Here is a 26,925-nt window from a genome sequence, read left to right as displayed (position 1 = left end):
TTCCCTAAAAGTGGCGTCACAGGTAGATAGTGTCGTAAAGAGAGCCTTTGGTACATTGGCCTTTATTAATCGAAGTATTGAGTATAAGAGCTGGAATGTTATGATGAGGTTGTATAAGGCATTGGTGAGGCCGAATCTGGAGTATTGTGTTCAGTTTTGGTCACCAAATTACAGGAAGGATATAAATAAGGTTGAAAGAGTGCAGAGAAGGTTTACAAGGATGTTGCCGGGACTTGAGAAACTCAGTCACAGAGAAAGGTTGAATAGGTTAGGACTTTCTTCCCTGGAGCGTAGAAGAATGAGGGGAGATTTGATAGAGGTATATAAAATTATGATGGGTATAGATAGAGTGAATGCAAGCAGGCTTTTTCCACTGAGGCAAGGGGAGAAAAAAACCAGAGGACATGGGTTAAGGGTGAGGGGGAAAAAGTTTAAAGGGAACATTAGGGGGGGCTTCTTCACACAGAGAGTGGTGGGAGTATGAAATGAGCTGCCAGACGAGGTGGTAAATGCGGGTTCTTTTTTAACATTTAAGAATAAATTGGACAGATACATGGATGGGAGGTGTATGGAGGGATATGGTCCGTGTGCAGGTCAGAGGGACTAGGCAGAAAATGGTTCGGCACAGCCAAGAAGGGCCAAAGGGCCTGTTTCTGTGCTGTAGTGTCTATGGTTCTATGGTTCTATGGTTCTATAACCATTTCAGTTTGGAAAATAGTTTTTAGTTTAAGAATGAGAAACATAAAGGATGAATGGATAATATAGTCTATGGTATTTTTTAGGGTTGAGTTGTGATGTTTATTCCCTCTCTAAAAAGCCTACATAAATGAATTAAAATGGATTAAGTCCCACCCTATCCCTTGAAGTATAAAGCAGCAACAGTAGGCACTGTATCACACATCTTTGTATTGGTATTGAGGATTTATTCAGTACTGAGGCAAAAGCACTAAAATCATCTTTTTTCTTCAAGCCCGTATCCACAAAATGTTAAGCTCAGAGGAATTAATCATCTCTGCTTTCAGAGCTGAATTAATCAGGACCACAGGTTTGACATGGGCTATCATGGCACTGAACACCCACATTAATCTTAAGACAACCAATTCTTTGAAAGAAAATGCCACCTGAACCTACTGGCATTGATCAAAATGCTCTCCTTGTCATCTAAATTTACCTGAAGCTTTGCTAGCTGCATATTTTAACAGCGCGATTGCCATTAACAAGAGGCAACGGATTTTAGTTCCTGAAGGAAGGCAAAGCACGTAATGTTGATATTGCGCTGATGATAATTGTGATTCTGAAATGGAATAGATCACACAGTCTGTGGGGAAAGCACACATGAATCCACAGCTATTCAAATCTACCATTTCAGTGCACTTAGTGTACAAATGAGTCATTGTCAGTGAAGGAAACAGATTATTTTTCAAACTTTGGCTTAATAGGTACAGTTGTGATTTTTTTTCTGAAAAATTAATTATAATTACATAAACCCAAGAGATTCTGCAGGTGCTGGAAATCCAGAGCAACACATACAAAATGCTGGAAGAACTCAGCAGGTCAGGCAGCATCTATGGAAAACAGTAATCAGTTGATATTTCAGGTGTAGACCCTTCATCAGCATAATATATAATTATATAGAATTTTATATAATTACATGGAAGTCAAGCTGATAGTTGTTTTTTAAGTGGATGTTCATTCTCCAATTGATTTGAAACCTATTTATTTGTTATACATGCAATGCCTATCCCTGATAAACAACTGAGTTTTCTATAATGGTGTTGAATGTTATGTGGAAAAAACAGGCGAATGGGATTGAGAAGGATAATAAAATAACTACAGGTATGTTGGAATGACAGAGCAGACTTGATGGGCTGAATGGCCTAAATCTGCTCCTTTCTCTTACGGTTTTCTTGCACCATAATCCACTCATCCCTAATGGAACATACTTTTTTTAAGCCTCCAACAGGTCTCTCATTAGTTTCCTTTTAATTCTTTATACAACTTTGTATCCCTCAATATCCAGGGTTCCTTGTACCTGATCCCTTAGCTTTCACCCTCATAGGAACATATTGGCCCTAAACTATGAAACATAGGAGCAGAATTAGGCCATTCAGTCCATCAAGTCTGGTATATCTCATTCTACTTTGAATGCTTCCCACTGTGCAGATGTAGACTTACCTGCAAGCAGATACTGCCAGGCTGATTTTTAGATCTTACTTTTAATAACATTATCCTTGTTTCAATAATGATTTCCAGGCACTCAATTTCTAAAAAAGTCAATTTCACTTTGTTAACTTTTTTCTTTTTCAAATAGCCATGGAAATCCCTACTATTTGTTTTAATACTTCTGATTAGCTTTATTTTGATTGCTAATTTTTCATTCCTATTAATTGTATTGTCATTCATCACCCTCTTTTGTGTATTTTATCCAATTTTGTGACCTACCTTTCATCATTGCACAATTATATAGCGATGAGCCTGACGCTATATTTAACATATTCAATTCTAGCCCAAACTGAGTGCTCATCCTCGTTGATCTCTGACTGGCTTCAGGCAATAGTTTCATCAGCCAGAGAATATAGAATTATAAAATTATTATGTCACTGGTAATTTGGCCCATTTAGGCTCCTGCACTTTTCCCATTAACCAATAAATTATTCCCTGCTAAGTACCTATCCAATTGCCTTTTGATAGCCTTAAGACATAGAAGCAGAATTAGGCTATTTAGCCCATCCAGTCTGCTCCATCATGATTAATTTATTTTACTCTCAACCTCATTTTCCTGATTTCTTCCCGTGACCTTTCACATATTTACTAATCAAGAATCTATCAATCTCCATTTTAAATATACCCAATGACTTGGCTTCATAGCGGTCTGCGGCAGTGAATTCCACAGGTTCACTAATGGAACTCCTCCTCATCTCTGTTCCAAAGGGACATCCTTCTATTCTGAGGCTGAGCTCACTGGTCCTCGAGTTCCCCTCTATAGGAAACATCCTCTCTACACCCAGTCTATCTCGGCCTTTCAATATCCAATAGCTTTCAATGAGATCATCCCTCATTCTTCTAAACTCCAGTGAGTACAGGCCCAGAGCCATCAGAAACTCTTCAAACCCTTTCATTCTGAGATTATTTGTGTAAACGTTCTCTGGACCTTCTCCAATGCCAGGATATCTTTTCTGAGATAAGGGGCCCAAAACTGTTTACAACACTCCAAGGGTATTCTGACCACAAATCCTCAGAAAACCTCGCCACTGTATCCTTTCCTTTATATTCTGGTTCTCTCGAAATGACATTAAGGTGGTATTTACCTTCCTTCCCACTGATCGAACCTATAAGTTAACTGAAGAGGGTATAAGTGAGGACTTAAATTAATACTTTTCATTGGTTTACAGATAAAATGGATTTTATAGTTAGAGAATTTAGTCAAATGAATTGAACTGTAATTTTACATCATTTCTCACTACAGAGGAAATATAATGTAGGTGTTCAGTGGGAATTGGAAAGAAGGAGGAACTCAGGCATATTATAAGCATTAGGGAAACAGTAATGATCAAGTTATTGGATCAGATACTATTCTACTTTATCCTGGAGTCTTAAGACAAATGGTAAGTAAGTATTGGTAACACTGGTTTTAATTTTCAATTGTCTTTTGGTTCATGGACGGTTCCATTAGACTGGTAAATAGCAAACATAATTATTTTATTCAAACATATAGGAATACAGAATGTAGGAAACTGCCAGTCATTTAGCTTATAGGGAAAAAGATGTTTAGAAACTTCTTCAGTGGGTTCTGGTTAACGGAGTCATTGGTTAATCAGGCCAGCTGCTTATTTGAGACCACTCTTAAAGAACAGAACTAATCGAGAAAATATCCAGGATATCCTCTGCCACTTAATTGGGGCAGGAGACAGTTGCTGACAGTTTCTATCTCGCGTCAGTTGTGTGGCTGTTATATACTAGGCCATGTTTGGAGCGAACAGTTTTTTAAAAGCATCAGTGGTATGTTTGTGTTCAAAAAGCAGTGACCTTGTCACTATCACTAGACAAGAAATAAACAGTGAGACAATACAGAACTATTTTGCTCACTGCAGTTTCAAGCATTCAGGCTTGGAGATTCCAGAAACAGCTAAAATGAATCTATTTCACTATGTCAACAACTTAGGAACTATGAGAAATTTGAAGGTATCAACAATCATCTTTAATGTTACAATGAAAATGAAGATTTGGAGGATGCAATCATCAACAGCGTTATATGAAGGCTGTCCATTATCTGCGCTAGTGTCCACACTGATTTTATTCATTACATAAACCAGGTGAATTCTTCTGTCATTAACAATTAGGAACCAATGCACAGTTTTATAATACTGTCGTAGTTTTGATAACTTTTGTGTTTGTTTTGTATTTCATTTAAATATATAATTTGTTACTCAGTTAAATGTTGGTTTGCCTTTCTTATACCCTTTTACACTTATTTCCATGAAACTTCAGTTAACTGGGGCAACTGCTTACTTAGGCCAGAATGTACTAGTTTCAATGTGTCCCAGTGAAATGGAATCCACTGTAATTGTTTTTGCCGGGCACTGGAGAATTGCAATGTGAGAACAGTGTGTGAAAGGAATTCTGTATGACCAATTTATTGATTTTGGAAGAAGTAACATACACTGTAGGTAAATAGGAACAAGTTGCTACACTAAATTCAGTTCTGCAATCCCAGCACAACTGGAGCTTTCCCATTAAAAACCACTGTAGCAACATCCTGTCTAACAGCAGTTAAAAAATGGTACGACACAGGGATCAAAGCTGAGCCAAACCTCTTCTGTGTTGCTTAACACCTGTTAAGCAATGAGAAATCCACTTGTTCCAGAACAGAATACTGTAATCTGATCTTCAAACAGAACATAAATTAAGATCTTTAAATGAAAATGAGATGCTCAGATGTAATTCCTCTAGGCTGTATGTGACAATAAGTAACTTCCTCTGAACATTACACTTGAAAGATTACACACTGGAGAAAATCAGAAGCATTCCACAACAGTAATATCTTTCTCAAGGCATTTAAATACAGAAAGGTTGATTATAAATGTGCACAATCTACTTTATTTTTGGATCCAAGATGTAACTAGAACTGTGAAGTTACCGTACATTAGAGACAATACCATTACCGTTTTCATTTTTCTCAAATTAAATCAATTTGCTATTGATTGACTTCCCATCTTTTAGAGTTAACATTTGTAACTGAAAGCGTTTTTGCATTAATAGAAGCTAATGTTTCAAAGCTGGTATTATTGAGTCAGCACTTAAAAAAATCATAATATTTAATCATAGTTTGCAAAGCGCTACGGCACTATTTCCTATCATTACATAATTTTAAAAACGTCAAAGTGTCCAAATTATACTATGATCATATTCTTGCACACAATGTGAAATTTATAGAGGAATAAAGATGTGCAAATTAGTTATCTGAGATTAATTTTAAAATGATTTAAGGGAGTACTGTACAGGAAGGAGTGGTTAGCTTTATCTTAAGGTAGGTTAAGATGTTGGCACATCTTCAGGAGCCAAAGGGCCTGTACTGTGCTGTGGTATTCTATGTTCTATAATCTAATTGTGTAAAATTTACTACAACACTATCATGAAGGTTTATACAAGACATGCACTATAGATTAATATAGAGCTATAATGAGTTAAAGAAAATATGTTCCATTCATGAAATGAACTATATTATATACTTATACAATCCTGCTTGCTCTGACATGACAATAACTTTACTGTTTACCACTGTCTCCCTCTTTCAAACACATCAATGATATCAATTAAATGTGAAGCAGTCTGATCCTTTCCACTCTTAAAATATGAATGCAAGTACTTTTACTCTGCTATTTTTTAAAATCATCCATTTACACTTTTGATTCTCTGATATCCCAGATAATATGCTTGATCTGAGATAGACTTTGGACACATATTGATTTAGATGATCTACATTGGATTAGCTAACCTCGTGAAAACGTATGACGATCAAACTGAATGGAAAGAGTAAAATTCATCTTCCTACTTTTAGGTTTCACTGATAGTCTTTTAATCCTGGATCAGGATAATTAACTGAAGTAAATAGCGGAATAGTTATTATGTGTAATTAATTATTGCTTGATGCTTCACACAGTGAATTCCTGTTCAATATCAACCAATTTGAATAAAATTTTTGTTTGGTACCATTAATTCTATGAAAGAGTATCCATACTAAACCTGAACATTATCCTGTATCTGGAAGACCTTCATGGAATCCCATCACAGGATCTTTTTTTAAACCTTCAAATTCTTTGTGTAGACAGCTGCTAAAATGGTGAATACTATTGGGAACACTGAAGCTGTCTGATCCACTTATTGCCCACCATGTACTTTTTCAGATGGATAATGGTCAGGAGCAAAGCCTTAGTGAAGTATCTCAGGATATTTTTCTATTTCTATTTTAGAAAACTAGATACTATTATATATCTTCTCTTACCCTGTAGATCTAAGGAACATTGGACATAGAAATATTAATGATGTAAATACCAGAAGACATAGGACCAAATTAGGCCATCAAGTCATCTCCACCTTTTGATTTGTTTTTCCGCTCAACCCACTTCACCACAGATTCACCATCTTCTGGTTGAAGAAATCTTCCTCACCTCAATTTTAAATGGATGTCCTTCAGTTCTGATGACTGTAACATCTGATCCTAATCTCCCTTACTACTGGAAACATCCTCTCAACATCCACTCTGTCAAGTCCTTGGTAGGTTTCAATGAGAACCGCCGCCCCCCTCACCACCATCACCACCACCACCATTCCTCTAAACTCCAGTGAGTAAAGGCCCAGAGCGCTCAAACAATCATCACGTGTTAACCCCTTCATTCCTGGGATCATTCTTGTAAATCGCCTCTGGACCCTCTCCAATGTGAACAGATAATAGTTTTGATTCAGCAGTTTGTAACTAGATTTGTAGCTTTGCTCCCACAGGTTCAGATTTTTTTTAAATGTAGAGTACTTCTCTTTGTCTAAGGTAAATTCCAGATTATCTTTGGCCTGTATCTTATTTAATACAATGACAAACTAAACTAACTACCTCTCAGAATTCTATGAATTAACTCAAAAATGTCTATCCCCAATCCCACCACCCACCAAGACGTTTTTCTTTCTTTTTGAATTATGAACCCCCTTCAGTATTGTGTCTCTTATCTATTAACCCAGCTCTGGCATACATCTGTGATATCTGCAAACCTCTTCATAAACTCCTCCCACCAATCTTTCCTTCCCTTAAAAAGCTAGAAGTCTCCTCTGTTACTATTTCAATATTGCTTTTGTCTTCGTGACCAGCTTCTTTCCTACTGCTTGTTCTTTCTTCACTGCTTCGACTGTAGAATGTGCCTTTGGACATTGTTGTTAAATGAAACAATGAAACATGTTACAAAAATATACGTCGCAAAGAGACACCAAGCCTCAAGTCTGTTTCTTTTGTGGACTGCATGGATCTGATTTTGTTTCAGTTCTACACAGACTCTTCTCTCTCATCTTTTTGCCAGTATGTTGCTGATAATGTTGGTGCTACTTGCTACACTCATGTAGAATCCAAAAGAAAATCTTTTTTTTAAGAATGAGGGGGTGAACTTATTGAAACCTTGAATATTGAAAGGCCTCGGTTGAGAAGATATTTCCTATAGTGGGGGAGTCACGGACCAGGGGCCTCAGAATATAAGCACGTTCCTGTAGAACAGAGATCAGGAGAGATTTCTTCAGTCAGGTGGTCAGGTGATAAATCTGTGGAATTCCTTGCCACAGACTAATGTGGAGGCCAAGTCATACAGTATACTTAAAGCAGACTTTGATAGGTTCTTGGTTGGTAAAGGCATCAAAGGTTAGGGGGAGAATGCAGGAGAATAGGATTGAGGGGGATAATAAATCTGCCATGATGGAATGGTGGGGGGGGGGACTCAATGGGCCGAATGGCACAATTCTTCTCCTGTGTCAGATGGTCTTCGCTGCCTATTTGCATTCTGCTGTCCCCTTGACATGGCCTGTACATGACTCCTCTTTTCCTTCCTTTCTTAGTTTAGTGAACAATACCTATTACAAGCCCATAAACTCCTTCACCACCTCTCACCCTGCTCTTTATAATAAGTCCATTCAATTTTCCCTGCTCCTCCTAAGCTAACACAACTATTCTAATGACAAGACTTCCACACTTTCTGAGAAGCGTTCTTTTTTTCCTTAATTGTGGTGTAGATGGAATTAATGGAGTTCGAGATTTACCTTCAAATGCAATTTCTCTTTATTACAATCTGATGTCAGTAATCGAGTCATTCATTCTGCAACGGATGCTCTCTGATCCTAAGTTTCTATTATTCTCATACTATTTCTTATCTACTTCTCTCCCCAGTTTATCTCTGCCCTGTATAGATAGAATGAGATAAACCTCTTGCAGTGTCACGCATTAGCACCTCTTACGCTACATGAGATATCTGCAATTCTGTCTTTACCTTATATGTACAATGGCAACCTTCCACCATGGAGTTTAGCAGATATTGGCTGGTAAACTGGCATGGGTTTATGATACAATCTTACTCAGGATTGGCTCTCATCCCTAAACATTGACTGTTCAGACTGTTCGTTTCCCTTCATAAATGCTGCTTGAGCTGCTGAATTCCTCCAGCGTTTTTGTGCTCATTCACCAGGATAATTCCACTGAGTTCTCCGGGGTGTTCCTGAACTTGCAGTTGCCATATCCCAATTTCACTCTGTCCACTTTGCCCATATCTTCCATTTAGGTACATTGTAGATCTTGTGCTTTAATAACACTGAATCAATAGCGTAGGGTAGAGACATGAGACTAGAGATGTTGGAATATGAAGCAGCAAACAAACTGCTAGACAGAACAGTGCAGGAAGAGAAAGTTGGATCAAGACAACTTGCTAAATCTTCATAAGTCCTGATGTAGGGTTTCAACTCAAAATGTTGACAATTCCTTTCCTGTCACAGATGCTGCTTGACCCGTTTAATTTCACCAAATTCATCTTTACTTCCACGCTCCTCCCCCCCCCCCACATCCATTCACCTCCTCTCTCACCTCATTCAGGGCCCCAAACAATCCTTCCAGGTGAGGCAACACTTCATCTGTGAATCATTTGTTGTTTCCAGTGCTCCCAATGCAGGCTGCTCTATATTGGTGAGACCCAAAGTAAATGGTGGGACTACCCTTTGGCCCATATAGTGCATGCCTAACCATTTAAACTGCCTACTCTCATTGATCTGCACCCGACCATAACCCTCCATGCCCTAACTATCCATGTACCTATCCAAACCTCTCTTAAACATTGAAATCGAGACTAATTGCATCTCTTACGCTGGCAGCTTGTTCCACACTCTCAGGACCATCTGAGTGAAGAAGTTTCCCCTCATGTTCCCTTTAAACTTTTCACCTTTAATCCTTAACCCATTATGTCTAGTTGTAGTCCCACCCAACCTCAGTTGATAAAGCCTGCTTGCATTTACCCTATCTATACCTTTCATAATTTTGTATACCTCTATCAAATTCCCCCTAAATCTTCTACATTCTAAGGAATAAAGGATTAAAATAACCCATTTAATCTTTTCTTATTACTCAGGTCCTCCAGTTCCAGCAACATCCTTGTATACATCCTCTGTACTCTTTCTACCTGACTTACATCTTTCCTGTAAGTCTGTGGACGAAAACCGCACACTATACTCCCAATTAGGCCTCGCCAATGTCTTATACAGTTTTCAACATAACATCTCATCTCCTGTACTCAGTACTTTGATTTATGAAGACAAATGTGCCAAAAGATTGCTTTACAACCCTGTCCACCTGTGCCACCACTTTCAATGAATTATGGACCTGTATTCCCAGATCCCTTTGCTCTACAGCATTCCTCAGTGCCTGAGTACTCACCGTGAAAGAACAAACCTGTTTGGTCCTACTAAAGTGCAACACCTTGCCTGCATTAATTTCCATCTGCAATTTTTCCAGCTGGTCCACAACCTTATGCAAGCTCTGATAATCTTCCTCACTGTTCACTAACCCCCAGATCTTGGTGTCATTCGCGAATCTACTGATGCAGTTAACCACATTATCATCCAGATCGTCGATGCTTTCTTGAGGACCTCTGTTCCATCCGTCAAAAGTAGAATTTCCCAGTGGCCAAACATTTTAACTTCTCTCTCCATTCCCATTCTGCCCAGATAATTACGAGTACACAATAAATTAACATAAAATATTAAACATTACATGTAATTGACCTTGACTATCTACTCTTTTGAACAATGCCTTGAAAGAGCAGCCAGGGGCAAAATTATTTACTTATTATTTGTGTAATTAACAAGTCAAGAAGCCTCTGGGGTGGCATAGTAGAGCAGCTCTCTCAAAGTCTTCTTGTATTATAGTGCCGGCAGTCACAGTTGAATTCCCTCCGCTGTCTGTAGGGAGTTTGTATGTTCTCCCTGTGATCTCATAGATTTCCTCCAGGTGCTTTGGTTTCCTCCTACATTTCAAGGAAGCATGGGGTATGGTTAGAGAGTTGTGGGCATGCTTTGTTGGCATCAGAAATATGTCGACACTGTGTGTTTTGTTGTATGTGTGACAAATAAAGCTAATGTTTTAATCTTTTTTATCTGTGGGAAGAGAAATTAATGTTTCAGGCCCTGGACTCTCCAGCATTCATGTTTCATTGTGCTTAATTTAAATTTCCATTTAGTTATTTGTGAGATGTTCCATATGGTTTTTGCTTCTTTAGACAAGCAACAGTGTCATGGACAAATAGAATGCAATAAATTGGAAGACATGTAAAGGTATTATTTGGAGTGGGTTTAATTAATGTGTTTAGAAAGAGAGATGGAGAAAGAGACACATTGAGGGGCTCAGTGGTACAGATGAAGAGAACTGCAGCCACCTTCAGCAGGCTCCAGGATGAAAACAAAATTACATTTTGGTGGGATATAGAATCCTTGAGAGCTTCAGATTCTCACTGTAATATACAGAGATGAGACAAGGCCATTAAGATACTTCAGTACAAGTGTTAGACATTTACGCCGGATGTGTTGTACGTATGGATCAGAAATCAGACAGACATGGATTGATATGGTGTACATGTAGCTGGTCAGTGTGCTGAAGTTTATGGGACACTGGATTCTGATGCCCTCCTGTTCAGCTTTCCAAGTGTAGAACTAAGCACAAGCAACCAATATTTATATTTTAGCTGTGGCATGGAATGTATTAATTTCTGAAGTATAGATATGAATGCAAGCAACTTACCCTTGATCCATGTAATATGGCAATGAAGTTTAATACATTGTATCCAAAATGAGATGCTATTACTTACAAGGAATAATGAAATGACATACACTGATCAAGTGTAATAAGGAAATGCAAGAAATCAAAATTAATAGAAATGTGTTGCTAGCATTTTGATAATGTGCCTTCAGCAGATCTCTCAATGTCATCTTCAATTTAATTAAATTCACACATGCCACTTCATTTTATGTTCAAGAAAGCAAAGAATTAGTGTGTCTGCTGCCTTATGCTTTCTCTCTCTCACACTCTCACTGACTCCCTCTCTCTTTGACTCTCTCTCTTTCTCTCTCTCCCTTTGTTTCCCTCTCCTTCCCTCCCACACCCCCGTCTCTCTGTCCCCTTCTCTCCCTCGCTCTCTCTTACTAACTCCCTCTCTTGTTGACTCTCTCTCTCTCTTTATATCTCTGACTCTTGCTCTCTTTCATTTTTATGTTTTTCTGTTTAAGTTTATAACTAATAATCAAGACAAGATATTCTAAGAATTATCAGCTGCTTATACAAAGACAGATGGAATTACCAAGGAATGCCCTATTATTTTTTCAGTTTATTGTCTGTAATTAACATAATATTTTGGTGAGAAATATTTATATTTTGCAGCTTATTCTCACAGCTTTCTCCCAGTCTCACTTAATTGGATTTACATAAAGCTTGTTATTTTGCACGTTTTATGAGGTAAACAGTGTTGTTGGTAGGCTACAGAATGTGACGCAGCTCTGATTATTTAGAGTGGAGATGGTCATTAATTCTGCTGTTAACAAACCCTGCATATAATTTATATGTGCCCATTTGCTACTTTCTGTTTTTTATTTGGAATTTGTGCCTTTTTTGGAGGCAGTAGTTTAGCTATTAATTATTTATTGAAATACAGCACAGAATAGACCCTTCCATCTGTTTGAGCCACACTGCCTCCCAATCCCCTAATTTAATCCTAGTCTAATCATGGGACAATTTGCAATGGCCAATTAACCTACCAACGGATAGGTGTTTAGCCAGAGGGTGGTGAATTTGTGGATATTATCAAGGGCAGCAGTGGAGATTAGGCCGTTGCGTCTATTTAAGGCAGAACTTGATAGCTTCTTGATTGGACATGGCATCAAAGGCTGCTGGATGAAAGCCAGGCAGTGGGGCTGAGGAGGGGAAGAAATGATCAGCCATGATTGAATGGCTCGATGGGCTAAATGGCTTAATTCTGCTCCTATGTCTTATGGTCTTATTTCTTTGGACTGTTGGAGGAAACCGGATCATCACACGCACTGTCATGGGAAGAACATACAAACTCCTGACAGACAGTGGCAGGAATCGAATTTGGGTCGCCTGTACTGTAAAGCGATGTATTAACCACTATGCTACCATGCCCCCTTCTAGTTCCTGCTTTGTCTGTTCATTAAGTCAGTTGTTTTCTGAACAAACTGACCCTCTTTACTCATGTGATCGTCTAAGTCTGGCCTAACTCCAAATCAGTGGGCTAATACATTGTATTTATATATTTATGTAAACTTCATTCTATTTCTGTAATTTAACTTCTAACTTTATATGGTTCTTTATTCTTGATAATTGTTACACCAACACACCATAGCAAATCCCAAATACATGTAATTTGTATGTGGTGGCTGTCCATTGTGTCTGACGATGACAGGAAACATGTTTAAAGTGGAAAGCCTTTGCATTGGGGCATTTCTACTCTCTCGACCTTGGAAGCCCGGGTCCACTGGTACGAACAAGTGTCACAACTGGGGTCTTCCTTGACTTCATCATGCTCTTTCCTCTGCACAGAGCGTTGCAGTCACCTTCCTGCTCATTAGATCTCACTGTAGCTCTCATCCATGCAGTCCACTGGATCTGACTTCAGGTGCTAGGACTTTCATGACCCTATCTCACTGAGGAATGAGGCCGTGGGCTATTCTCACCTGGTTTCTCCCTCCCATCGAGACTAACTAACAGAGTGCGGCTGTTGTCACATGCAAATAGCTACTTGGAGCCACAGGTGAGAGCTGAGTGTCCAGTGGGGGCCAAAGGTGAACAAGTTGACCTGAAATGGACACAGTCCCCTTCAACAGAGGCACTACTCCTCTCTGGACATCATGTGAATATGCACTGTGTGGTGAATAAATAAAATAAAATAGATAAAAAAAAGAGATACAGCACCGTAACAGGTCCAATTACATCCGTGTGACCAATTAACCTGTATATCTTTAGAATGTGGCAGGAAACTGGAGCCCCAGGGGAAAACCACATCGTCACGGAAAGGCAGTACAACCAGATGGTTGGGCTGGAAGGTCGTGTTCTAAGCTGTATCTCAAAATAAAAATAAAAATAAAATGAAGAGTCCTCCAAGAGGACGAAACCCTGTTGTTGGGTTTGGAGGCTTGTGTGCCTCAGTAACCAGGAGAGGTATATTGGCTGGAGTCAGGGCTTTATGCTTTGGGTGTTGGTAGGGTCTACCATGCCAAATAGGTCAAAGGGTAGAGGCCAGACTAAGAATGGTCCACCTGCCATCCAGGTTTGGGGATTCAGCTCAGGGCCAACAACTCTGACTGGTCAAACAAAACTGTTACAGAAAAAGCAATGAAGAATCCTTCTACATCGGAGTATGATGATATTCCTGAGTCTCCACCCGGGACTTGCATGACTGACAGTAAACTGGAAGGAAGCTACTTACACGATGAAGTAAACTGTAAACGCTATCAGAGATAAAGGACATTCATTACTGCGCTAAACGCCAGTGGTGTAATGGGCAAACATAAGAAAGAAAATCACTAATAGACAGAGACTGGAATTGAATCTGGGTCACTTGTGCTGAAAAGTGTAGTACTAACTGCTATTCTATTATGATTCTTGATTCTTATTGACCTTGTCCCACTGTAGGAGGTTCCCAAGGCTGATCTTGGATGAGAGGTTGTCCTACAAAAAGAAGCTAAACAATATGCATCTGTATTCCTTGGAGATTTGGAGAATGAGGGATGACCATTTGTAAGCACTTAAGATCCTTAAGAGAATCAGCAGGGTAAAATGTTGAGAAGGTTTTAAATATTAGCTTTATTTGTCACATATATATTGAAGTGAAATGTGTCATCTTGCATAAGACCAACACAGCCTGAGGATTGTGCAGGAGGCAGCCTGCAAGTATCACCATGCTTTTAGCATTAACATAAAATGACCACAACTTATTAACCCGAACCCTAACATTAACTGTATGTCTTTGGAATGTAGGAAGTGACTGGAGAACATGGAGGAAACCCATGCAGTCAGAGGAGGGCATGCAAACTCCTTACAGATAGCAACAGGAATTGAACCTGACCGGTCATCGCCGGTGCTATAAAGTGATGTGCTAACTGCTTTGCTATCGTGCCACTCTGAAAATGTTTCCAATATTGGAAAATTCACACACAATGGGACATAATTTCAAAATAATGAATTCATCATCTAAACCTGAAATGCATGGAAATCTCTGGAATTCTCCGCTCCAGAGGCTGGTGGTTGGCAGGTCATTGGATGTATTTAAGACAGAGATGGATAACTATTTAAATATACAAGGAACTGAGTGATTCATCATAAGACCCAGAAGAGGCATTGAGGCCAGCATACATCAGCCACGATCATAATAGATGGCAGAGCAGGCATGTGAGTTCTGGTGACCGACTCCTCCTGCTCTGAAGAAAACACATCTAGTTTATCCGACTTCTCCCCATAGCATATTTCTTCCAAACCAAGCAGTATCCTGGTAAGCCTCCTCTGAAACGTCACCAAATCCAAAGTAAATTATTTATTTATTTATTGAGATACGATGTGGAATATGCCCTTCCAGCCTTTTGAGCCACACCACCCAACAACCCCTGTTTTAACCCTAAGCTAACCACAAGACAATTTACAATGACCAATGTCCCTTCTAACCGGTACATCTTTGGATTGTGGGACGAAACCAGAGCACTGGATAAAAAGCACACATTCCATGGGGAGAACATACAGACCCCACATAGATGGTGTTGGAATTGAACTCTAAATCCAATGCACCAAGCTGTAATATTGTTGCTCTAACCACTTTACTACAGTCACGCCAACTTTGATGAAAGGCCTTTGATGAAATGTTGGACAGGACTACACTAGCTACCACCCTGCCAAGAATTCCACAGTGAGCTGTCAGCTAGATAAAGCACTTATTACAGTGCATTCTTACCTCCACGACTAGAGGTTGTGGAGTGGAAGTTTGTGACATGCAACATATTCAGCTCAGATAACCATTAGGTAGCGGAAAGAAGACAGAAGAAGAAGGAAGGGGTAGGAATATAAGATGGCAGGTGATAGGTGTCACTAAGAGAATATATATATGGACTTTATTCCTTAGAACGTAGACAGTTAAGAGGAGATTTGATGCAGATGTACAAGATTATGAAGGGTATAGAGAATGTAAATACAAGCGGGATTTTTCCACCAGAGGTCATAGGTTAAGAGTGAAAGGTGAAAAGTTTAAGAGGAACACAAGGGGAAACTTCTTCACTCGGAGGTTTGTGACAGTGTGGAATGAACAGCCAGCTCAAATGCAGTATGCAAGCTCAAATTCAACATTTGTTTGGATAGGTATATGGATAGCAGAGGTATGGAGGGCCGTGGTCCGGATGCAGATCAATGGGAGTAGGCAGTTTAAATGATTTTGGCATGGACTAGATGGGCCAAATGGCCTGTTTCAATGCTGTACTTCTCTACGACTCTATGACTCTATGTCCTTTTTTTGGAACCTTTATTTTGAATATTAATATTTTAATTAAATTAAATTAAGTTAAGCATTTCAGTGACTTTTTTATATTTTTGTGAAGATTTTTATTATTTTCTTTCTTAGTTTTATCTAGCTCTATCATCAGGTACTGTATATCTTGGGTTGCATGACTACAGATGACTAAATGTGGTAAAACAAGTAGATCAGGTTCTCAAGAATGCTCATGGATTATCTGTCTTCACGTCATTGAGCACAAGAGTCAATAAATCACATTGTAACTACATAAAACATTGGTTAGGCTCCACTTGGAGTATTGTGTTCATTTCCGTTCGGCTCATTACAGAAGCTTAGGAAAGGATGGAAAGATTCTTCAGAAGTCAAGAATGAGGCAAAGTCTTTTAGTTATAGGCATTTTATTTGGTGTCCATAACAGTAAGACGAACAGTAACCAACTCACTCTACAGTAAGGGAGAGAGAGAAAGTGAAGGGGGAGAATAAAATCTAGCTCACTGGAGAAGTAAAGCACATTCCATCGATAAGAGGTACGCCATGAAATAGTCAGTTTCTGTGGTGTGACACAGGCTACAGAGAAACATCCATAGAAATACAGAATCAGCTATACTGCAGTTGATGAAGATTCACTAAACAATTACACACATGCAAGTAAGTATATAAAAATTATAAGCAAGAATAAGAAAGTGAAACTGCAAGAAACTTAACTTTACACTCTTATCCAAGAATTAGCAATTATACAGTATATTTAGTATACAAAATACTTATTTCTTTATTTGAACAGAAATGGGTCAAATGATCTGTCCAACCTGCCACACCTTTCAATAAGATCTTGGCTGATCTTATGTCCTAACTCACTCCTGGGTGATTCCAGGGACATTCCAGGGATCAGTCTGGTCATGCTTTTGGGAATTGTGGCCAGCACACCTTGAGGATTGCAGGAGTTGAAGGAGGCAGCTCACCTCAACCTTCTCAAGGGCAACCAGCGATGGACAACTGAATGCTGGCTAAGCTCATAAAGACCACATGTACACAGGACTGCTGATTAGATCTACGTTTGTATACCAGGCTCTGTATATCTGAAGCATAACTTCCTCAATTTTGTATTCCATTCCCCTTGCAATAAACAAAACTTATGCTAGCTTGATTAAATATTTGTATTACCTGTAAGCATCTGTTGTTGTAGCTTATAGGCCCACATCCCTCTATAACTGTGATAACTGCTATGATAAGATTGCTGCACAGATCCTGACCCGGATCTGGGCCGTACCCTCCAAATATCCGGACCTGCATCTTGGTTTCTTTGCACTACCTTACTTTCCATTTTTCTATTTTTCTATTTATGATTTATAATTTAAATTTTTAATATTTACTATCAATTTGTATTCCAGGGAGCGGGAAGTGCAGAATCGAATATAGCTATGATGATTGTACGTTCTAGTATCAATTGTTTGGCGACAATAAAGTATAAAGTATATATTACAGCTTCCCAAACTCTGATTTGGATAATATGCTCTCTTCACATTTTCTCTGGCAGAATGGACATTTTCCTGTATTATACTTCATTTGACAGATCGTTGTTGACTCAATTATCCTATGTCTATCCTTCTCCAGACTATATTCTCTTTACAACTCGCTTTCCTACTAACCTTTGTTTTATTTAATGACCTGATCTTCAAGTTTTCAGCTACTTCACTTATACATATTCCAAAATGCTGAGGTCAACAAAAACTTTATGACTCACCACTTGTAATTATCAAATAGAAGAAAAATTCTCTTTATGCTTGCTCCCTATTCACTGCAGCAATAAATAGATTTTTAAGATTCAGTGGAAGGTCATTGGAAGGATCAAAAGAAAGTATTTGTTGAAGATAGATGTAATTGCAAAATGAATTTTAGTGGTAAGAGAAATTTGGAAAAATGAAAGTCAAGGTGAAAGACACAGAAATTAAGACAAAAAGTGGAATAGATCTCCTTCAACATTGGTATTCCTGGAGGAGAAATTTTAGTAGGATAAGCAATAATGCTACATGTTGACCACTGATTTTCCAGCACGCCCCATTCCTAAACCTAGCCAGATTAACGTTTTTTGCTGGATTAAAAGAGGGCACACAATAATAATAGAAAAATGGACTATAGAATTTTAAAAAGGATTATTAATGAAACAAAATTTAAATGTAAATTTATTAATTACTGTGCTTACAAAGAATGTTGCTTCTCAATTATCTTTTCAACATTAAAACATAAGAAATAAGAGCAGGAAAGGCCATCTGGCCCGTCGAGCCTGCTCCGTCATTCACTAAAATCATGGCTGATCTGGCTATGGATTCAACTCCACTTGCCTGCCTTTTCCCCATAACACTTAATTCCCCTACTATGCAAATATCTATCCAACCTTGTCTTAAATATATTTACTGAGATAACCTCAACAGCTTCATTGGGCAGGAAATTCCACAGATTCACCACTCTTTGAGAAAAGCTGTTCCTCTTCATCTCCTTCCTAAATTTATTCCCCCGAATCTTGAGGCTATGTCCCCTAGTTCTAGTCTCACCTACCAGTGGAAACAAGTTTCCTGCCTCTATTTTATCTATCCCTTTCATAATTTTATGTATTTCTATAAGATCTCCTCTCATTCTTGTGAATTCCCACAAGTACAGTCCCAGGTGATTCAATCTCTCCTCGTAGTCCAACCCCCCCATCTCTGGAATCAACCTGGTGAACCTCCTCTGCACTGCCTCCTAAGCCAGTATATCCTTCTTCAAGTAAGGTGACCAGAACCACATGTAGTACTCCAGATGAAGCCTCACCAGTACCCTGTACATTTGCAGCATAATCTCCCTGCTCTTTAATTCAATCCCTCTCGCATTGAAGGCCAACATTCCATTTGCCTTCTTGATAGTCTGCTGCACCTGCAAACCAACCTTTTGTGACTCATGCATAAATATTCCCAAGTTCCTCTGCACAACAGCGTGCTGCAATCTTTTATCATTTAAATAATAAGCTGATCTTCCGTTTTCCCTTCCAAAGTGGATGACCTAGCATTAGGAACAATGTATTCCATCTGCCAGATCCTTACTCACTCACTTAACCTATCTGTATCTCTCTGCAGACTCTCCATATCAATAATTTTCTTTTTCGCCTATTTTAGTGTCATCAGCAAACTTAGATACACTACATTTGGTCCCCTTTTCGAGATCGTTAATGTATATCGTGAACATTTGTGGGCCTAGCTCCGACCCCTGTGGCATCCAGGCTAGATGTTTTCATGTGTTTTGAACTCTCCCTATGTAATATTTCTTGCATCAAATTGCATCAGATCATTGGCTCTTGTTCTGCCACGAAGGTACATTTCTCTAACCCTTTGATTAAATCACCCAACAACTCAATTAACTTGTCAATAGTAAATCTTTCAGTTTCACCTATATCATCATCATCACAGCCATCTTCATCACTTGCAGTGTTTTTATCCAAATTCAAAACACTGTCTATAATTTCCGAGCCCGTAAGGTGATGCACAACAGGTGAGTTGTCTTAGACCATCATCTACTCACATAGATTTCCTCATTAAGACTACTTGCTATACAGATGTCCCTCGCTTTTCGAACGTTCACTTTACGAAACCTCACTGTTACGAAAAACCTACATTAGTACCCTGTTATGGAATTCAGAAGGTGTTTTCACTGTTACGAAAAAAATCAGTGCGCGATAAAAAATCAGTGCGCGAAAAAGACAGCGCGCGTCCCGAGCAGCCGCTCTCCCCGGATTCGGAACGGCATTGCTTAAACACGTGCCTGTGAGCAGCCGTTTGCAAGAAGAGTTCTGAGGTATCGGAAAAGCCTGAAAGAGCTCGTAAGGGTGTTACACTTAGCGTAAAACTAGACATAATTAAGTGTTTCGATCATGGAGAACGAAGCAAGGAAAAAAGTGAGTTTGGCTTGTGGAATCTGCCGAAGATGATGTTAAAGAGGTTTTGGCATCCCATGACCAAGATCTGATAGATGAAGAGCTGATGCAATTGGAAGAGGAAAGGATAACAATTGAAACCGAATGCAATAGCGAAAGTGAAGCAACTGTGTGAGATTTTCACTGCAATGATAAAGTACGAGTTTAATTTTGAAAGGGTACGTCGTTTTAGGGGATATTTGGAGGATGGTTTAAGTGCTTACAAAGAACTGTATGATAGAAAAATGCATGAGGCTCAGCAGTCAAGCAAGTCTTCCACATCAGCCACAGCAGACGACGAACCTCGACCTTCGACATCGAGGCAGGCAGTCATAGGAGAAGATGAGCTGCTTTCCCTGATCGACGATGAGATGACACCCCCATGTCCCACCACCCCAACCCCCAGGTTCCGGACAGATACTGTACCGATTCACGGGGAATGCAGCGGTAGCCGTGAGGCACACAGCACATCTTTAAGAAAAAAGCCGAAATAAACATGCTAATTAATTAGGTGCCGCCTAGCATGTAATTGTCGGCCCAGATCAGAGGCGAGCAATCGGCAATCGCCTCTGATCTGGGCCGACATTTACGTGCCGGGCAGCACCTAATTAATTAGCATGTTTATTTTGGCTTTTTTCTTAAAGATGTACTGTGTGCCTCCCGGCTACTGCTGCATTCTTCATGGCAATGTATCGGGTCAGCGGCCCGGAGGGTGGGGGCCACTGCACCACCCCAACCTGCGTCGACTCAGCCTAACACACCATCATCAGTGTGCTCGGCACTGTTTTCCCAATTCCGGTAAGTGATACTACGCTGTACATACATTATTTCTACTTTATATAGGCTGTGTATTTTTATGTGTTATTTGGTAGATTTGGCAGCTTCATAGTTTAAAGGTTACTGGAGAGCGTGTTTATGCCAACAGTGCTTGCGTGAGATTTTCTGCCGAGAGCGCTTGCGTGAGACTTTCGCTACAGAGTTCTGTGCAGGTAATCGTTGTGGAGAAGTATTTCTACTTTATATAGGCTGTGTATTTATCATATCATTCCTGCTTTTACGATATGTTGCTGTTATTTTAGGTTTTATGTGTTATTTGGCATGATTTGGTAGGTTATTTTTGGGTCTGCGAATGCTCACAAAATTTTCCCATATAAATAAATGGTAATTGCTTCTTCGCTTTACAACATTCCGGCTTACGAACCGTTTCATAGGAATGCTCTACCTTCGGATGGCGGGGGAAACCTGTATCTTTGAAAGCAGGTCCTGTTACACTTTTTGCATACACAATCAAATCATGAACAACTACTTTTTCCTTTGGTACACAGAATCCCGTAAAATCATCATCAAGCTTTTCTTCAGGCACATTATCAAACATCAAGGCAGGCCACAACTTATGCCAGCCATTCTTTAGTGTTGAACGTTCTACCTTCTCCCACCCTCGAGCAGTGAGCCAAAGAACATCCTTCCTGTTAAATTCTTTAATAAATGTCTGTACAGAATTGCTAGCATTCATCTCATCTAACAGACTTTTCTTGAAAAGTGAGCAATACTTAGCCTCATCCGAATTAAAAGAACCATCAGTTTCTGGAAAATCAGTGGTCAACCTGTATATTAAAATAGTGCAGATTCTATGAAGTTTCTCATAATGTTTTACCATATTAAAGGTGCTATTTAAATACAGTTTTAAAAGTTTATAGTTGCATTTTCCACACTCAACTGTTTTCAGATTCAGATTTATATATCACATGTTAACATACGGTATTTGAGTTAACAACCTATCCCCTATCATTGAGCAAATCTACATGAACACTGCCACAAGAAACAGGAAATCCATCATTAAGGACCCCACCATCCAGGCCATGCGCTCTTCTCGCCACTGCCATTGGGAAGGAGATACAGGAGCCTTACGTCCCACACCACCAGGTTCAGGAACAGTTGTTGCTCTTTAACCATTAGGCTCCTGAACCAGTGTAGATAACATTACTCACCTCATCATTGAACTGATTCCACAACCTATGGGCTCACTTTCAAGGTCTCTACAACCCGTGTTCTCGGTATTATCTTCTTATTTGCTTATTAGCTTTTTTTGTATTTGCACAGTTTGTCTTCTTTTGTATATTGGTTGACAGTTTTTGTTCGTGTTTAGTTTTTCATTGATCCTATTGTATTCCTTTGTTCTGCTGTGAATGTCTGCAAGAAAATTTACCTCAGGGTAGTATGTGGTGACATACATGCACTTTGATAACACATTTACTTTATCTTTGACCCAAGAATGCGCTGGGTGCAGCTCACACTTGTCACCATACATTTCAGCATCAACATAGCATGCCCACAATGTTCAGCAGAACAACACTGAACACATCAAAACAGAAGCAACAAAAGAACAAGAATAAAACAAGCCCCTTTCCTGCGTTCCCCCTTGCCCCTCCCTCCCACATACCTACACACATAGATTGTCCTCTAACTTCAGGACAGGCTCCTTGCTGCAGTCTCCATGCTTTGACTTTTGGGCTTCTACTTCATGACTTCCATTTTTCCAGTTTTTTTCCATTTCATGTTTTACTCTGATGGGAAGCTCACTGTGTGCAGTGTCTTCACATTATTTAATCCTAATTAACTCACTCGGAGATTTGTAGATTATGTCAATTGGTGACTATGCCTTAAGTAACAAAATTAAACAAGATAAAAAAGAACAAAATCATTTAAAACTGCAGAAAAAAAGGTACACCTAAATAGCCTTTTAATATTACAATGAGTCTCAAAGCACATCATCAGACCAGATTCAGATAAAATTCCTTTATTCAGAAAAACAGGCAAAGAGAACACAGAAGTTCAGGTCTGTATATGGAAGGTATTGGAAACCATTGAGGAAGATATAGTCTCTTATAATATTATAGTTATTTTTACCAAAGGTAAATAATTTTTGACTGGTCTAAAAGTGTTTTGTTTATTTTTTAACTCGAGGACAGATAAAGGAGAACCGTTTGACATTGTTCATTTTTCATATTCATGGTACCACATAGGAGATCAACACATAAAATTAGGGATGATGGTGTGTACTACAACTAGAATGGCCTGATGGTCATAACCAGAGTCAGAATAACTAGGCCAGTTTTAGTTTGTAACTAATTAACATAGAATAATACAACACATCTGTACTAACCATGATGCTAATCTAATTAATCTCATTACCTGCACATGGTCCATTCGCTGCCTATTCATGTGTTTGTCTAGGTTGTTTCTAACCATTGCTGTTGTATTTGCTTGTTTTATCTCTCCTGCCAGGATGTTCCAGGTACCTGCCTCTTTGCATAAAAATAATACTTGCCCTGAACATCTTCAAACTTTCTGCTTTTCACCTTAGTCCTCTCATCATCATCTTCATCATCATCATCATCATCATCATTATGTGCCATGTTGTATAATATAGGTGATCATGGTCTATTCATGACCATGATTGTTCTTAGCAAATTTTTCTACAAAAGTGGTTTGCCATTGTCTTCTTCTGGGTAGTGTCTCTACAAGATGGGTGATCCCAGCCATTATCAATACTCTTCAGAGGTCCTCTGCCTGGTGTCTGTGTTTGCACAACCAGGATTTGTGATATGCACCAGCTGCTCATATGACCATCCACCGCCTGCTCTCGTGGTTTCACATGACTCTGACTGAGGGGCTAAGCAGGTACTACACCTTGTCTAAGGGTGACTTGCAGGCTAGCAGAGGGAAGGAATTCCTTACACCTCCTTTTGTAGAGACATATCTCTATCCTGCCACCAAAGACATCTGCCCTCTAAAATTTCACATTTCTACCTGGCTGGGGGAGGTAGAGGGAGTTAAAACTACCTATCTTTCCTCTCTGTGTATGGAATATAGGATACAATATGGTACAGGACCAGGTCCTTCAGTCTGTGATGCCAATCTACATTAAACCCACCTGCCTAAATATGGTCTGTATTCTCAATCGCTGATTGATTGTGTCCGTGAAAACTTTATAAATATTGCTGACATATATGCTTCTATTTCTTCCCCAAGCAACATGTGCCCAGGCACTCACTATTCTCTGTGTAAAAGAAAACTTGTCCTGCAGAAATAATACCTTGTCCACTCCTGTTTTTGCTTCATAGGATCGGATGTGGCTGACTTTGATGGCAGAAGTTCCTTGCTCTATAGATTCAACCAAAAGAGTGTGAGTACGGTGAAGGACATGATCTCCCTGAAGTTTAAAACATTACAAAGTGATGGTGTGATGCTACATGGAGAGGGTCAAAGGGGAGACTACATCACACTTGAGCTGAAGAAAAGCAAACTCTCTTTGGAGATCAATTTAGGTATGGAGTCTATTTTTAAGATTTTTCTACCCCACCCTTCCACACTGCCTATCTGTTTTGTTGTTGACATTACCAAGGCTTTTATGTTAAACCCAGATTTATTTGATTAAGATTCTCTGTCTGTCAATGTAGGGAGTGAAACATGTCTCTTTAATATCTGTGGAGGAGTATAGAAACAGGCCATTGCTTCAGAAGAATGAACTGGAAGTCTATTTGGAGCTAGCACAGGAGATGAGTGGAGATCAGTTAGGATGATACAGAACGGTGGAGTTGGCCTCTGAGGACTGGTGACCTACTCCTCATCTTATTTATTTTGTCCTCATATAGTTGTGGATCACTAATTCACAGTCCAGCTGTTAGTCCATTAAATTAAACATTATACTTCCCTTCCTAACATAAACATCTCCCCAAGTGATAGATGGAGTTAAATCTGGCTAAGTGTAAAGTAATTCACTTTGGAAGGTCAAATTGGAAGGCAGGATACAGGCTTAGTGGCAGGATTCTTAGCAGTGTTTAGGAACAGAGGGACCTTAGGACTCCAAGTCACTAGATCCCTCAAATTTGCTGTATAAACTGATAGGATTGTTAAGAAGGCGCATGTTGTGTTCAACTTCTTTAGTTCAGGGACTGAGTTCAAAAGGGCGTGGAGTAAAGTTACAGCTCTACAAAATACTGGCTAGAACACACTTGGAACATTGTGTCCATTTCTAGTTGCTTCATTATAGGAAGGATGTGAAAGCTTTCAAGAGGGTCCAGAGGAGATTTACCATGATACTGCCTGAAATAGAGAACATGCCTAATGAAGATAGGTTGAATAAGTTAGGGCTTTTCTCTTTGGAGTGAAGGAGGATATGAGGTGATTTGCTAGAGGTGTACAAAATGATGAGGCATAGATTGAGTGGATAACCAGAGGTATTTTCCCAGGGCAGAAATGGCTGATACCAGGGTGGATAATTATATAGAGATTGGAGGAAAATATAGGGGCAGCTGTCAGTGGTAAGTTTTTCTTACACAGAGAGTGGTGCTTTTATGGAATGTCCTGCCAGGGCTGCTGGCTGAGGCAGATAAAATAAGGTACACTTAGATAGACACTTGGGTGATAGAAAAGTGGAGGGCTATGTGGGAAGAAAGGGTTAGACTGTTCATAGAATGGGCTAAAAGGTCAGCAAAACATTGTGGGCTGAAGGACAGCTGTAGTGTACTGTTCTATGTTCTTAAATAAATAAAGGATGATGCATGCTGAAGAGGTCAACATTTGAGAAATACAAATAGGTTTGGTATTGGTATCGATTTTGGATTATTATTGACACATGTACCGATATACAGTGAAATGCTTCTGTTTTATGTGTCAACTAGACAAATCATAGCATACATAATTACAATGAGGTAGTAAAATGAGAACAGACTGCAGTTACGGAGAGAGTGCAGTCTGTGCGGTAGACAAGTACAATGCAAGGAAGGTGATAAGACAAATTGGGGGATCAATAATTTATTTTTCATCATACGAGAGGTCCATTCAAGTGTCTGGTTATGGTGGGATAGAAGTTGTCCTGGTGTCTGGTCATCCATGCTCTTGGACTTTTGAATCTTCTGTCCAAAGGGAGAGAGGAGAAGTGAAGATGACTGGGGAGGGAGGGGTACTTGGTTATGTTGTCTGTTTTCTCAAGGTAGTTGGCAGTGTACATGGATGGAACTAAAAATCTAAAATAATTAAAATCCACAGAAAGAATCAGATGTATAATTTTTAAGAAGTTGCCTTGGCCTGATTATGCTGGTCATTCAATTCTAGCATCGTTTTGGGCATATAATTTCCTTACACATTTTCTAATTTTTTTTTCTATCACACATCTAAGGGGATACTAAACTACGATCCGTTAATGGTCACACCTCGGTCACACTGGGCAGCTTGTTGGACGACCAGCACTGGCACTCCATTACAATCGAACGGTACAACAAGCAGGTGAACTTCACTGTGGATAAACACACACAGCACTTCCGAACCAAAGGAGAGTTTGATTACCTGGATATTGATTATGAGGTACTGTTAAGATATCGTACTGGGAGAGACAATAACTCAGTTAATGATTGTCAGGGGCTGGGGATAGTTTTGTAGGCATTTGTGGGAGAGTTTTGTGTCCTAACAGGAACTGATAAGCAGTGAGGAGTTTTTGACTCGGATAACGTCCCTGGAAAGAAGTCAACTGATTTGACAGTTTTGGCTTCAAATCAATCAGAGGTATTTATAGAACAGATCATGGCAGTAGTTAGATACAATTCTCAAACCCGGAAAGGTGGAGTTCTGAATTCCTGATGCCTGACCACAATCAGGGACCCTTACCTCTGTTAGTGATCTCTCCCATCTGTCCAACAATCTCTTTCACCCCCTTACCATCAGGAAGAAGATACCATAACTTGGGATAAGAACTCACACAAAAAATGCTGGTGAACACAACAGGTCAGGCAGCATCTATAAGAAGAGGTACAGGAAACGTCGACTGTACCTCTTCCTATAGATGCTGCCTGACCTGCTGCGTTCACCCGCATTTTTTGTGTGCATTGCTTGAGTTTCCAGCATCTGCAGATTTCC

The 26,925-nt window shown here is 39.4% G+C and overlaps 1 protein-coding gene across 3 annotated transcripts in view; it reads left to right on the top strand.

The window, feature by feature from the left end:
• LOC134346869 (contactin-associated protein-like 5) overlaps positions 1–26,925 on the top strand; it is a 1,934,616-nt gene that overhangs the window by 772,786 nt on the left and 1,134,905 nt on the right. For all 3 annotated transcript variants that reach the window (XM_063048675.1, XM_063048674.1, XM_063048673.1), the window contains exons 5-6: positions 24,135–24,338; positions 26,192–26,376. In XM_063048675.1, the coding sequence (XP_062904745.1) occupies positions 24,135–24,338; positions 26,192–26,376 (389 nt within the window). The remainder of the gene's footprint in view (positions 1–24,134; positions 24,339–26,191; positions 26,377–26,925) is intronic.

This window comes from Mobula hypostoma, chromosome 5 (genome assembly GCF_963921235.1).
Source record: "Mobula hypostoma chromosome 5, sMobHyp1.1, whole genome shotgun sequence".
NCBI classification, from domain to species: domain Eukaryota; kingdom Metazoa; phylum Chordata; class Chondrichthyes; order Myliobatiformes; family Myliobatidae; genus Mobula; species Mobula hypostoma.
The sequence above is the reverse complement of the archived record's forward strand: the minus strand, read 5'-3'. Positions and strand labels throughout refer to the sequence as shown.